The sequence below is a fragment of the Choloepus didactylus genome, chromosome 18, assembly GCF_015220235.1.
Source record: "Choloepus didactylus isolate mChoDid1 chromosome 18, mChoDid1.pri, whole genome shotgun sequence".
Taxonomy (NCBI): domain Eukaryota; kingdom Metazoa; phylum Chordata; class Mammalia; order Pilosa; family Megalonychidae; genus Choloepus; species Choloepus didactylus.
Genome location: NC_051324.1, coordinates 25,233,214 through 25,247,772, shown reverse-complemented (window position 1 = coordinate 25,247,772; position 14,559 = coordinate 25,233,214). Strand labels below are relative to the sequence as shown.

Sequence of the window (14,559 nt, the reverse complement as noted above, 5' to 3'; positions counted from 1 at the left end):
AACCATGTTACATTTGAGCAGCTGAGACAGTGACAGTGACCCGAGTTCTCACCAGAAGCCTTGGGATGCTGCTGTCGCTGCTCAGTGATCAAGTATAATATAGATGGCTTCAGTTAACGTTCTTTCCATTCTCGACACCAGGAGTTCCCAAATGTTTTGTAAGGAAGGCCTACTTTGTTCTCAAGTGAAGCCTTTTAGTTGGGGAAGGCCGTCAGCAAGCTGCTGCTGCTTCCTCAAAAGGCAAGGGAGGAAAGCTTGGGAGGAGGAGATGATGGCAGCAGCAGGGCCTAGCCTCCCAGCCTTCCAAGCCCCTCCACCATGGGAAGGAGGTGCAGACTGACTTAAGGCTTGCACAGTGGTTCTTGATGTGGGGACTTCCATATCCTCTGAGGTCCACAGGAAATTTATTTTTTGGGGCCCCAGGTCCCCAGATCATGTCTTCTATACTGTATCCTAATTATGTCATGTGCAGGTGGCTCACTTGTGTGAGGCATGGGCTCCCGAGAATCCAGACTTGAGCCTATCTCTGCCTACCTTGGGTCAGTACATTATTTAATGGAAATCAGCAATTCTTCAGAACAGGCACTTCCCAAATCTAGTAAAATGTTTCTTGACCTAGGAGGTATTCCAAAACACCAAGGGGGAGGGCACACTTATTATGCCTTGAAAAATAAAGCAGGCTTTCGTGCTTTCTTCATGCTTTCACAGATAAGGCATTTCTAGAACATACTTATGTCCTATTTTCCCCCATTAGGAGAAATCCCAGCCAAAGGACCCATAGAGCAGGCCCAATATAAATTTTCCTACATGCAACCTTTAGTTTCCTGGAAAATATTTCACCCTTCACACACACTCACAGACCATTAGTACTAATAATAAAGCCAGCAGACAGCAACCATTTGTCCCCAAAGAATTTTCCCTTAGCCTGTTTGGAGGCAAGCAGGATGTACTCTTCTCCCTGTTGGTGTTAACAATAAGGAATGCAGGCAAAGCACTCACTTCTCCAATACAACCATTTCAGAGCAAACTTGAGCAACTCTCCTTGAGCTCAGGCCCTCCAGGTCAGCCCTGGGTTCACAAGGCAATAGCCAGGGAGAGGCTGCAGAGGGCACCCCTAACCTCTGCAGTCCCCATGCATTGTCCCCCAAGATTTACCACAATGATGTTCTGGACATATGAAGGGCCAGCATGGGCTAGCCCGGGAGAAGTGACACCGTGAACACTGTATGTGCACGCCCATGCCTGCGCAACCGGAGGGGGGCTGGACCGGACCCTAGCTCAGGCCAGTGCTGCAATTCTGTGTGCCCAGTGCTCCCACACATACACAGGGACACAGCTGTGTTTCTCCCCAGCTGCACAGCACCAACTCTACCAGCCCAGCTGGCCTGTTCCTGGGCCATGTCCCGCTACATTTTTATATCACTGCTGACTTCAGTTTGCTGCCCTGGCACAAAGCAGCAGGAAGGGTGAACAGCCTTTTCGTTTCTTTAATTAGGCAACAGGAAAAAACAGTCTGGCTGAAAACAGAATTACCACTTGTAGCTCAGCTGATGCCAGAAGGCAGCACTGGCTCGGGTTGGTGAGAGACACTGTCTTCAGAGAGAAATGCAAGGCAAGAGCAGGAAGCCACAGGACTCCTGGAAAAGCAGCTTGTTTGTGCTCCTCTGTACCTGCCCACTGCACACATGGATCCCAAATACACACCCTTTTTCTTAAGCAGATCTTTATTGTTGGGGACAGTTCAAACATCTCATCTCTTTTGTGAACATGGGTAGAAACCAGACCTGGAAGTCACTGTGGTGAATACAAATCTGGGAATCCCAGGGTGGCATTTTTACAGCCACCTTCCTGCCTCAACCTGCAGGGCCCAGTTTCCCTGGCTGATGGTAGAAGCCCTTAAATATGTCACAGCTGCTGTGTTAACCTGTTTACAATTAGTGACAAGGACTTTAAGGTATTTTGGAGTTGCTTGGTGGGAATTACTCCTGCCACCAACTTCGTCTGTATCAGTAACCTTTAAGATTTCTCTCAAACATATCAAGAAAGGGACCTTTTTACTGGTGCTGGTGAAGTGATCCTCCCCCAGTGTTTTTCCCCCAAAGTAGCTACTATACAAACCTTCTCACTGGTTCTAACTAACCTACGCATCCACTCTAAAGGGGGAATTCTGGTGTCAAGGATCCAGTTGACACTGGTGGCAAGTAGTTCAGAGCTAGCTGTAGAAAGGCTGTGAAAGTATCACAGATGACCTAATTTTCCTGCCGGCAATGACTTGTAGCAACCCCTCGCTGGACTTTATAACTTTGCCCCAGAAGATAGGTAAGTGCTAAGAGCCACTGCCTTTACTCAAAGGTAATCAAGACAGGAATCCTGCCCGTCTTCCACGGTAGATTGACTTTATCTTGTGCCTTCACCCACTGCCCACCAAAGGCGACACTGGCAGAGCAGCCCCTAGTCCCTAGGAGACAGCTCAGTTTGAGGATCTCAAACTATTACCCCTTTCTTCACAGGGAGAACCTTGCATGATTCCCGTCTGTTTCCCTAACAGCCGTCTCAGGCTTCAGGCCACTTGGCTCCCCTGCAGGGAGGAGATAAGCCAGTGTCCACAACGATGCATGTCCTGTGGGAATTCACCAAGGGCCAAGTCAAACCAGGGAGGCAGCGGCCAGAGCTCCAAGAAGGATGTGCCTCTGATGCACAGATTCAAATGAGCTTCCTAGCTTCTAGAAACCAGGAGGATCTGACAGATGGTCACGTTAGGTCTGAGAGGTCTTGAAAATTCTGGGACAGATTTACCAGGTAGCCAATGAGAGTCAAGGGGATTTCTATGTCCCACCCCCCACCCCCTAAGAGAGCACAGCATCATGAGCAAAAATGAAGCTAACAAGTGATTTTTGTTATTTAGAACAGGAATGGCCAAGTGGTTGATAAATGTCCAGAGAGGCCTCCTTTATTTCTTACTAGCATTTCACGCTGCTAACATCAAATAACAGTCTAATTACCAACTAACGCTGTACCTCTGAACTACAAATAAACAATCCAATTCAGCAAAGAACAAGTCTCAACAGCTTCTTGGGGCGGGGCATTGGGCTTTCCAAATATGTGGTCTTGGTTGGCAAGTGCTGTAAGTGGAGCTGAAGGACTGTTTAAGACCCTGACACCAGCTCTGAGTAGGCTCAACCTTGCAAATTCCCAGGCCAAAAAAGCACTCCATCCGAAATCCTAAGAACACAGATGTCGTTGTCATTTTCCTTTTCGTGGTCAGTTTTCAGCCCAAATAAGGGATTAAGCTACCTGGGCCTAGAGCAACCATCTGCCCTCACTCCTGACCCAGGACACAGCTCCTTCTGCAGGTTCTTAGGAAAAAGTTAAGCCTCTAGCAATTTCTGGCCACTTTTCCATTCTGCTTTGGAAAGAAAAGGGGATGACACAGGCCACCAAAGGAGGGTGCAGGCACCTAACAGAGCGTCCATGATCCCCGGGTACAAAGCTGTGCCAAGACAGAGGCCTGTGCTGAGTTTCTTGGGAAGATGTCTAAGGGGAATAATTCGTTAACCAAATTCAAGAGAGCAGGAGCTGTTCATATGAGAAGGCAGAAACTTGGGGAAGGTCAAGGCCATGGGAAGAAAGAGATATAAGAAAGGAATAAGAAGCTCTCAGCACATGGTAGGAGCTCAATCAAAGTAAACAATTACTATATAGTTTGTTACTTTAGCTACTCTTTTTCTCACCAGAAGAAAAACACAAGCTTCCTTTTAGATACGGAGATCCCCTGCCCAAGAGCCCACTGACAAGCTGCTGTTTGCAACCTCAGACCAAGAGAGACTAAGTCACTTAGAAAATGATGTTCTGACCAACAGCTCTAAGCTGAGGCCTACCGAGGACGTGGCCCTGTCTCTGCTCCACCTGCATGTATGTGGATCGATGGGCTGTCCCCTTCTGGCTGGCTTGGGCTGTGCGTGTGGTGCTTACACAAGAGTCAGGCCAGAACCAACCCACAGCCCTTTGGTGCTTACTCTGGAGAACACCCTGGCAAATATTTCCCCAAGAACTCTGCAGGGTGAGGCAGTCACAGTTCTGGCTGGGTTATGCATCCCCGTGGATCCTCCAAACATGGCAGGTTCTGCTGCTGCTGCGAGGATACGCACCCCAGGGTGCTAGCTGAGGAGTTACGCAGAAAACAAGGCACCACAGAGAGGTTGGACACTGGGGTTGTGTGCTTCAGGACACGCTGGAAAAGTCCAAAGGTGGAGAGAAGGAAGGGGAGGAGGAGAAGACTGAGTTTTAAATAATGTCTTGTGAGGCCGGAGGCCCCCTAGATGGGCTCTGGTTTGAGCTTTTCTGCTAAGAAGTCATTCACAAAGGCTTCCACGATGGCGGGGGTGATCTCCTCCACATCCTTCACATACTTGGCTCGGGCTGACATGTCCAGAATGGTGAGCAAGGGGGCGGCCTCGGGCAGGTTGGTGTAATCTCGTAGGGAGTCAGTCATGTCATCCTGGAAATCACCAGAAGGTAAAGAAAACCTTTAAGTTGTAAAGACAGAGGAAACTGAATCCCCCTGGGCCCAGGTCCCTCAGATGGCACGGGAAAAGAACCACTCCACCACCCCGAGGAGGAAGCCCCCCTCAAGGAGAGACGAGCCCTCAGAATGGGGAGCAGAGGACCCTGCCCTGCCCTTGGGGGCAGGGAAGCTAGTTGGTAAAATTCTCTATCACCCCAATCACCAGACAAGTCATTTTTCTTTACGGGCATGAAAACAACTTTAATGTGTACTCTGGATGACTTGCTTTAAAACAATCTGATGCCCTTTGATTGCTTATTTTGTGCAGTCAATTCTCAATTATTTGCAGCACCCCCTGTGGATTATCTGTGACCAATCTGGCCAACTCCACAATGTTTTTAAATAGAAACAGCTCACTGCCCCCTGTGGTTTCAGGGAGGTGGGAGTTGCACCACCAGCCAGTTTAGAAGCCAGTGCCACTTAAACTGGTTCTCTGTATTTATCTGAGAAGGAAGCTGACACTTTGTCATACATTTCCAGCGGCTGTCCAGGTGAATTCCCCCAATATCTGACGTCGCCTTATTCAAATATAAAGGAAAACACAGAAATCCAAAGCCAAGGAGAAAGGATTTGTAAGGTAGCAACCATGTGAGATTACTTTTCACACTGCCGACCCCCAGTAGGAAGATCATGGAAAATGGCCCTGCACTCCCACCCTGAGGTTGTCTCTCTAGAAGATGCACAGCATTCTAAATTGAATGCAAAAAACCAGAGTCGCTCTGCAGAGAAAGGACCCGGGGTATTCTTTGCCTTAAACGGTGGTGGGCAGGAGGCATGAAATTTATGAAATTTATGAAACTGGCTCACCAGTTTCTGGGACAAAAACATTCCCTTCTCAAAGGACAAATCTTTAGGAAGAGTCTTGGCGATGGTCATTTTAATTTTTTCTTTCCGGAAACATTAATTCCCAGAAGTGCTGGGTGATTCAACATCTCTGGCACTGTTCACGCGATTCAGGCCTCCATATGGGTTAATAAAAAAATCTTCTTGATAAACAGCGGGGAGACACCTGGACAAATACTGTACATGGAACTCCTGCTAGGAAGGCCCAGGCCCAGCCCAGGCGATGTGGCCTCCCCCACCCTCCCACGCCAGCCACAGGAGTCAGAACATTGATGTCCACAAAGGCTTTGGAATTTTAATGTCTGCTAAGCTTCGGAAGGTATAACTTCTGCCAGCCAGAGGACACAGGATCCAGACAGAAACATGGGGTCCCCCTTGCCCCAGGGGGATGTGAGAGGGCCAGGGTCCTGGGCTCAGGGGTCCGGCTCCCCCATGTGGCCTTGCTTGGGAGCACAAGGACAGGGAACTAGACCAAGAAAGCTGCCAAGGACAGAAACTCAGGTGAGGCCGCAGCCAGGTGGGGTGACGCGGGGCTCCTCTGTCCGGCGGCCCTGGCATGACTTCCTAGTCCAGGGACCCTTTTCCTTTACCAGCCCCTCAGCCTTCTAGGCTCGGGCAGGTCTGTTTTCTGGAACACGGAAACAGAGCAGTGGGAGCACTGCTTCTGGAGTCACCCTGACCTCACACTCAGGCCTCCCTCTGCCCCTTACATACTGCGGGACCCCGACAAGTCACTCCTCTGGGTCTCGGTCTCCTCCCCTGTGAGTCGGATTCCCCCTGTTCCCGCACCCGGGGCTGCTGGGAGCCGGAGCGAGGTAGCCAGCGCCCCCCTGGCGGGCTCCGCACGCCTCCTCCCCGCCTTCCTCCCTGGGGGGCAGCATCACAATTCCGGGCACGGGCTGCCCTCAGGAACCCCACGAAGGCCCCTCTGGCCGGGCTTCTAAAGCCGTCCAGGGAGCCTGCCCGGCCCCCCCTCTTCTGCACCCATCTTGTCTCTGAGCCTTTCTCCAGGGATCAGGGTTTAATAGATTCCGGGTGGCCACCGTGTGCGCTTTGTGTGGAGCGGTGGCTGCAGCCCTGCAGCGGGGCCTGTGACCCTGCTTTGTTCCACTCAGCCCTGAGGCTGAGCAGGGGGGCTTCAGCTGCCTGCGAGGGGCCCAGCAGGGCTCTGCAGGGGCACTGACTGAGGGGAGGATGAGGGGGTGATTCGGGGTGCTCACTGCTCACGGCCTTGTCTTCTCATGCCTCTCCTGGGAGCAAACACTGTGTGAAGTGAGCACGGGGTTCGGAGCAACCAGAGGGAAAGGCGAGTGGAAGGAGCGCTGGGCAGCTTCAGGCTGCCAGAGGGGCGCCCGGGTGGCAGGAGGTGACAGGGGAGCATGGGTGGCAGACCATCTTGGGGGTGGGGACCGAGGTGGAGCGCCGGCCGCGGCCATTTTGCAGGTGCACAGGTTTTGCAGGACAGAGACTCCCAAGCCTCGGGGAGCCCAGCAGCTGCCAGAGGAGGCTGTCCCCTGGGCCCGGGCTTCTCACATTGTGAAAGGTCCCCTAGTCATCCAGCACAAATGCAGCCTTCGAGGGGCAGGCCCTGGGTGCAAAGGCTGGGGAATATCAGCCATTTTCAACCTCAGTGGTCTCCCTGGCTGGCTGGGTAACTGCAGGTCAGAGCTATGGCCCCCACTGGGGTCCCTAGGATGAGACAAGCCCACTTTGCAGGCTGGTGCAGAGGGACTGCCCAAGCAGACATTTTGTAAAGCATCAAGGGCTGGTTCTGACCCAGCACCAAGAGAATAATTTTAGATTACAATGTTTGTGGCTCTCGCTTTCTCCAAAAGCTGTGAGGGCCTTTGTGGGAGGGAAGTCTGCACAAGGGGGCTCTGCCCTGGGAAGACGTCTACTGTCCTGAGGCTTCTGTGTGACAAAGATGTGAAAAAGAGAGCAGCAGGGATAGGGAATGGTTTTCTGTGATGAATGACACACCTTCTCATGCCACATCTACTTGTGGCTCTCCCAAAAGTAGTCAACCTGGCCCTCAGAACCTTCCAGCATCCCTGAAGGCAGTGTCTCTCTTTCAAAAATCTGCCAACCGGGCAAGTAGGCTAGGGCCAGGCCCTCCCACACCACTCACCTCCCCTGCCACAAAGAACAGAAGTGGGGCCTCTTCCTCTTTGGCTTTGTACTTGGCGATGATTTTCTCAGCTATTGGCTGGATCAGCTGTTTGGCTGCCTCAGACTCTCCGTCATCCTCAGAATCTGTGATGAGAAAGAAAGGGAAGAAGACATAGGGAAACATGAGCTTTTCAAACAGATGGAGTGGCCCAGGTCCGGGCCCTGAGCTATGGAAACAGAGTGTGTACAAAAAAGCATGTCCACATGCATGCATGCACTAGCAGAGCGTGCTCGCATGGCTCTCTTCTGCACCATACTCGCCAAGGACACCTTGTCTCACTGAGTGGCACTAAGGTCCCTTTTCACTGAATCCTTCCAAACCCAAGGTTCTCGGTAGTTTTTCTCTCAATCATATAAAGAGAAGCCATGACCTTGGATCACTGAATTCCTAAAAATAATGGCCAAAGAGCTGGAGGTGAGGGGCCAGGACTGTGAACCAAGTGGGGAGGCACCGAGGCTGCTGGAATGCCCACTTCCTGGCTGGCAGCCAGACCTGCTTGGGAGGGGTGGGCAGATGGCATGGGGAACACCCCGGCCAGACTCCCTGGAGCACCCTTGGAAGAATCTCTTGCCTCCAGTGAAACAGCAGCATGGGAGCAGCCACACCTGGGTCCCAGGACCCACTCCCAGGGAGAGGGGAGCAACAAAGGGAGGGGAGAACAGGTTCTGGCAGAGGAATTTCACCCCCAAATGCAAACTGCCCAAGAGGCCCACAGGATGTGGAGAAACAGAAAGACATGCTCTGGCTCTAATTAGCTTGGTGATGCCAGGCACCTTGCTTCGCTTCTCCGGGCCCGTTTCCATACCTGCAGATGCCCAGTGAGGTTCCTAATTGTCCCTGGTTTCTGAATTGTTTTCCTTCAGGCCCCAGGATGTAGGCATGTGAACCCTGCAGCAGGCAGGTCAGCTCCCAAAGGCCACTTATCCCCAGGGGCCTTCGTCCCCCAAGCACAGAACTAGCCTGCAAGTCAGTTTGCTTGAGAACTTCCTTGGGTCTTCATGTTGGTGCCACCCCTGAAGGACCCCTAAACCAGACTTGCAGGGAATGGGGGTAGGATGTTGCAGCCCGGGACCCCGTAGTGGAGTATACATGTCACCATCTCAGCCATGATCCTAGTATCCCATATAATTGTGAGATGAAGCAGAGCAACAAGTGCCAAAGCAGAGGGTGAAGCAGCCCTTGGCCAGCAGGTGCTCAGTTTGCAAAAGGAGCCAGGGTCATCCCTCCAGGCTGCAGGGAGCTGGAGTGGAAGCTCCTATATTCTCGTTCAGGGGCTGGTCATTCACCAAGTGCCAGAGAGGCACAAAGGATGGATGAGCCAGGGATGCTGCTCTAGCCCTACCCTCCCCCACTCACCCCACCACAACCAGCTCCAGCAGCCCCTGGAGCAGTGCCTGGGAGCACAGAAGATCTGCAGAGCAGCTGGGGAAGGGGGTGGAGGGGAGCCCTGGCTCAAGGGGGCCTAGCCCCACCTCTCTCCAACCAGGGGGCTGTGGGCATCCTCCCAGCCTGACCTATTCTTCCCAGCTGGCAGTCGCGGAGCCTGGAGGAGGCCAGGCACAGCAGCAGCTCCCAGAACACCTCCCACAGGGGAGCGCATGAATAAATCATTGGGGTCAAAAGCAAAGCTGCTGGGGAGAGACAAAGGCCCCAGGCTCCACACTGTTAGTGACAGAAAGCAGCTGTTGGGACAGACACCTCCCAAGTGAGGTCTGTCCTGTCCCACGCACTCCCTGGGGCCCCTCTGAGCATCCTACCCACAAAAAGGACGAGGCAGGGGCCCTCGTTGAGCTGCACAGCATTGGAGTCAGAGAGCTCCAGCACGGGCTTGGGGTGCCATGGGAACTCCCTGCAGTCCTCGTCGTTGAGCACTTCCACCCGCCCCTGCCGCGTGATCACCTCCCCCTGCGGGTCCAGCACGATGAGAGTGGGGATGCCTGCAAGAGAGAGTGACAGAGCTGGGCCACGACCCGTGCAGGGCAGGCCCCCACCCAGGATTCACGGGACGGAGCCCGGACATGCCGCAAGGTCACGATGACAAGTCTGGGCCTGGCCACTGAACAGCCGCAGCCTGGGCAAGGCAGTTCACCTGTCTGGGCCTCAGTGTCCTCAGCTGCAAAATGGGGAATGTTCTGGAGCCCTTACCTGATTCTGCTACATAAAGATCAAATGGGATAATGCATTTAAAGAACTCAGCACAGGGGCTTGGCATCCTGACGAGATCCTAAAGGAACAGGAGACCCAACCCCCATCTGTAGGGAGTCTAACACCTAAGGCAGGTGGTGTGGACACACGCAGACACTCAAACCAGCGGAAATCAATCACACAGGCACAAGGGCCCACAACAAGCAACTGGGGTCCTGGAGAGGGAGGAGCCTGGGGGCTGGGGCTGCAGCAAGAGAGGAAGGAGGAGGAGGAGGGGGAGGAAGAGGAAGCAGGAGGAGGGAAGAGAAGGAGGAGGAGGGAGGGGGAGGGGTGGAGGACAGCTGGCTCCCACAGAGGGAGCTACACTGGCCGCTTGGCAGCCCCCACCCCTCACTCCCCAGCCCTGCTGCCTGGGGAAGTTTAATACCCCTCTGAGGGGGGCAGTGCCCCTTCCCCAGCATCCCTAGCAGTGTAATACAAGGCAGTCCTACAAACCACATGTGTCCCCAAACAAAGTTGCGATTGAAATATCAGAACAAGCCCCATCTTGGCTTATAGTCTCGTCTGGGTTTTCTCATCACTGCCCTTTGCACTCCCTCCACACTGCTTCTCCAGCCAGAGCTGCCTACCACCCCCACTACCAGCACCGTCAGGCCCACCAGCCCCAGCCTGCAGAGTCAGCTCCAGCCCTGCCCTCTGGGGACACTTGTTCTCCGTGGGAGCAGTCGGTCCCCTCCCCCAGCCCCCAAGCCAAGCCCCTTCCAGACACAGCTCCTGGAGCTGACCAAAGCTTGAATTTTACATGGGCCAATGAAAGCCAGAACGATTTAATATTTATAGATTCTAAATTGCTCAGCCAGTAATTTGCTTCACTGACATTTCACTTCTCCCCGGGGGTGGGGAGGGATGCCGAGGTGTTAGAACTTGGGCTCTGGTGTTCTGCAGCCTGCCAGGGGAGTGGGCGCAGCAGGCACGGTGGTCGCGCGCCTGTCTTCAAAAGGAATCAACTAATCCAGGATGCTCACACCTATTAGGAGAAGTGGCTTGGCGTGTTGGGGAACGAGTCCAGGGAGAAGTGGGCCCCCGAGGACTGCCATTCCCACCACACACGAGCACCCGCTGCCGATACTCCGGGGGCCTTTTAAGATGCGATCGGTGCTATACTAGGGGACGCCTGAAAAGTTGTGTGCAAGGATCACAAGAGACTCTAGGTGTTTCCAGCCTGTTCTAACAGCTGCATTTTATCCTGGAGGTCTGGGGCCCAGGTCAAGAGTGTTCTCATCCCTGAGATTCAGGAGATGGATTTCAATCGGCAGCCCGAGGGGGGTCCTGGGGCCGGGGTCCAGGCGGGGGCCAGCCAGCTGGAAGGGAGCCCCCACCCCTGCATTGCCACCCCCTGATCTGGAAAACGCTTTGGCCAAGTTCTTTAATCAGAGAGTTGGTGTGTTTCTAAAATTGGGCGATGATGATTGGTCAGTTAAACCAGAGCACGCCCACTGTACGAGCAGACACAAGCAGCGGCCTGCGTGTGGCTGGGACTTCGGAGGCCGAGTTGGTACGTGGAGGACAGGCTGGCACAAGGTACAGAGAAGGGAAGAAAACTAAAATTCAAAAGAAAAGTCTCCCGATTCCTGGCTTGGTGCCTCAGTTTCTCCAAAGGGCTACTCTCAGAGGCCTTCTTCATTCCCACGGCTGTAGCTGTCTCAGTCCTCACCTGTGAGGGCCAGGAGGGCAGGGCCGGGGGGCAGGACCCCCCAGCCGGCTGCTCACATTGGCAGCACCCTCCTCCTTTGCCTCAGTTCTTTCCACCCCTACCCCCTCGGTTCCTCAAAAGCAAGGTCCCCCCAAAAACTAAATGAAAACTAGGGTGGGGGGTTGGTTGGGGTGTTGTTGTTCTTTACTTTTATTTCTTATTTTTATTTTCATTTTTTCTGGTACAAGGAAAATATTCAAAAAATTGATTATGGTGATGAATGCACAACTATATGATGGTACTGTGAACAACTGATTGTACACTTTGGATGACTGTATGGTATGTGAATATATCTCAATAAAATTGAATTTAAAAAATTAAATGAAAAATAGGGTGGGATGGGGAGATGGAAGTTTTAAGTATTCTTTTTTACTTTTACTTATTTTTTTTTGGAGTAAGGAAAATGTTCAAAAATTGATTCTGGTGATAAATGCACAACTATATGATGGTAGGGCAACATGGAAAATGTTTGCAATATACTGTCCAGTGAAAAATGTAGACTATATTGTGTTACGTGTACAACAGTTTACTACTATGTCAAAGTCTGTATGCACGTGGACAGGGACCAAAAGGAACCCAGAAAAGTGAAAACAGTTGGGCTAGTAAGGCAGGAATGTGGCTGAGATATATATATATTTATTGAGTTTTCTTAAATGGTGGTATAATAAATCTATTAGCATAAAATAAAAATCAAGCAAGAACTGAAGAGTAGTAGGGGTAGAGTGGGGTGGGGAGGACAAATAGAAATCAATATTCTTGGCCAAGCCAGCTGCCAGGTTCCATTCCACTGGATCCCTCTTCTTTTCCCTCTCCTGCTCCTGGCTTTCCCCAAACCTCCCCTCGCTTAGAGAGCCAAAGCAGGGGAGGAGGCAGCCGGCAGGGGTGGTGAAGCTCAGAAAAACCCCTCAGAGGACAAAGGGCTGGGCTGGGCCCACCTGAACTTGGCCAGTGGCCCGAAAGCTGCTCAGACAGGTGCCTGTGCCAGCAGCCATGCACAAAGACATGGAAACACCTACATCCATCAACAGTGGGGACCAATAAACTGGCATGGTCATGCAATGGAACACTTTTCAGCACTGGAGATAGATGAACTAGATGTAAGTATCAACATGGATAAATCTCAAAAATATAATGTTAATTGGAAAAACAAGCTACAGAGTGTTATGGCATGTCAGCATCTGATATGTATCTAAAAAACACACAAAGCTATACTATATATATGTATATGTATGTGTATATATGTATGTGTGTGTGTGTGTGTGTGTGTGTGTGTGTGTGTGTGTGTATATATATGCAGTAAGAACACAAAAATAGATTGGGAAGGGACACATTATAAATTTAGGGTAGTGCCCCCGCCCCAGGGAAGAAAGAAGGCAAAAGGCACTGCATAGGCGTAAAAGGAACCTTGTTTGTATCTATAATGTTCCCATTCATTTTTGTTTTAAAAACTTGAAGCAAAAATGTCAATTCTGAGTGGTGGCCACATGGGGATTTGCTACATTATTTTTTGTCCTGTTTTTCTTTTTTATGTTCTCAAAACAAAACAAAACAACACCAAAGCCACTCAGCAGGTCCCCAGGAGCCCCGGCGAGCATGGACAGGACCCCCCCCCCCCCACACACACACACACACACACTCACCAGCAGGGCCAGCCCCCAGCAGCCGGCACTGCCTATCAATACTGAGATTTGTCTGCATAAAAGCACCAAAATCGACCCTTTGCCCTCTGATTGAAAAACACAATCTCCAAATGTTTTGTTTTTATATAAAATAAACAGATTCAGTTTCAAATCCATTTCTTGAATGGGGCAAGGAAGCAGGTCAAGTAAAGTAAGGGAAAGAGGGCAGAGAAAGGGAAAATGGAAGAGAAAGAAAGGGAAAAGGGAAGGGGAGAAGTAAAAGCAGAAGGGTAAGGAACAGAACAAAAGGGAAGCAGAAGATAAGTGGATCCTGGGGGAGCAAGCTGCCCTCAAGCCACCCAGGACCCAGGCACCCAGTAGCCAACCTCCCTGCCACCCTGTTGAGACTATTCTCCGGGCCCGGGGCAAGCATATGCTCTGGGCCCCGCACAGCCCTTAGGCTCCGTGTCCCTCTCCTCCAAGGTTGGGGATAGGGAGGTGAGGGCCCCCTAACCCGGGAGACAAGGGGCTCTAAGCCTCCTTGCAAGGAACACTGTGTTCTCTGACAGCTGAGGATTAGTTGGACAATTGCTAATGGGATTTACCTTTTGCCAAGTATGTCTAAATGGTTTCCCAAGAAAGGCATTATTAAACAGCTTATAAGGCTGCAAATTCCCCAGTCTGCCTAAAAGCGCTGGGAGTACGTAGGGCCCTGTGTCTTGGGGTAACCCAGCTACTCCCACGAAACAAAGGAACTGGCCAAATGCCAGGCTCTCGTCATCCTCGTATCCTTGGTGAATTCTAGAGGCCTGTGATGACTGCTGGTTCACGCCACCCTGGCCACGGTGCAGAGCACCCAAAGGGCACCAGTGACCAGCCCGGGGCAAATTCATCACCAAGGTCTGCAGCCAGGCCTGCCACCTTGTGAAGAGGGCGGCTGCAGGGGCACAACCGCAAGCTGCAAACTCTCCTACCCCCACCATGGAGGACATGCCCAGCAAACTGTCAGTTATTTTGCAAGGCCTCCTTCAGCACACTGGGTGAATGGAGACTCCAGAGAAGCTCTAAGCCCAGCTCCCAGGATGCTTGGACGATTCCAGGATTCTCTTGCATTACCTGCTTCCATCCAAGTCTCTTGGGATGACAGCAGGAACCTCTGTCTTCATGTGCCTCGATAAACAAAATGACTATCGGATCAAGTTATTCCCTTTCCGAAAGGCACAGACAGGCCAAGGGGAGAAGGCTCACCTTGGGTCCGGGCAGCAGAAGACCCCCAGGTGCTGCTCCCTGAAAGCACCCTTCATCAAAATGCTTTAGGGTGAGAGAGAATGCAGAGTGAGCGCCCAGTACACACAGAGCAAGTAAAACAGGGAGCACGGGCTCTTCCAGTAACAGCCCCACAGCATTTGCTGAAGACCAGATACTCTTAAACAGCAGGAAACCTGTATTGGCTCTGCATGTGTGT

General features: G+C 52.0%; 1 protein-coding gene across 2 annotated transcripts in view; it reads right to left on the bottom strand.

The window, feature by feature from the left end:
* Positions 1-1,706: 1,706 nt before the first annotated feature.
* Positions 1,707-14,559, bottom strand: part of NXN (nucleoredoxin) — a 194,088-nt gene continuing 181,235 nt past the window's right edge. The window contains exons 6-8 of one of the 2 annotated variants that reach the window (XM_037809395.1): positions 9,335-9,514; positions 7,536-7,660; positions 1,707-4,498 (exon numbers count right to left, since the gene is read on the bottom strand). In XM_037809395.1, coding sequence (XP_037665323.1) covers positions 4,316-4,498; positions 7,536-7,660; positions 9,335-9,514 — 488 coding nt within the window. In that variant the 3' untranslated portion in view covers positions 1,707-4,315. The remainder of the gene's footprint in view (positions 4,499-7,535; positions 7,661-9,334; positions 9,515-14,559) is intronic. The other variant, XM_037809396.1, reaches the window with a different exon arrangement.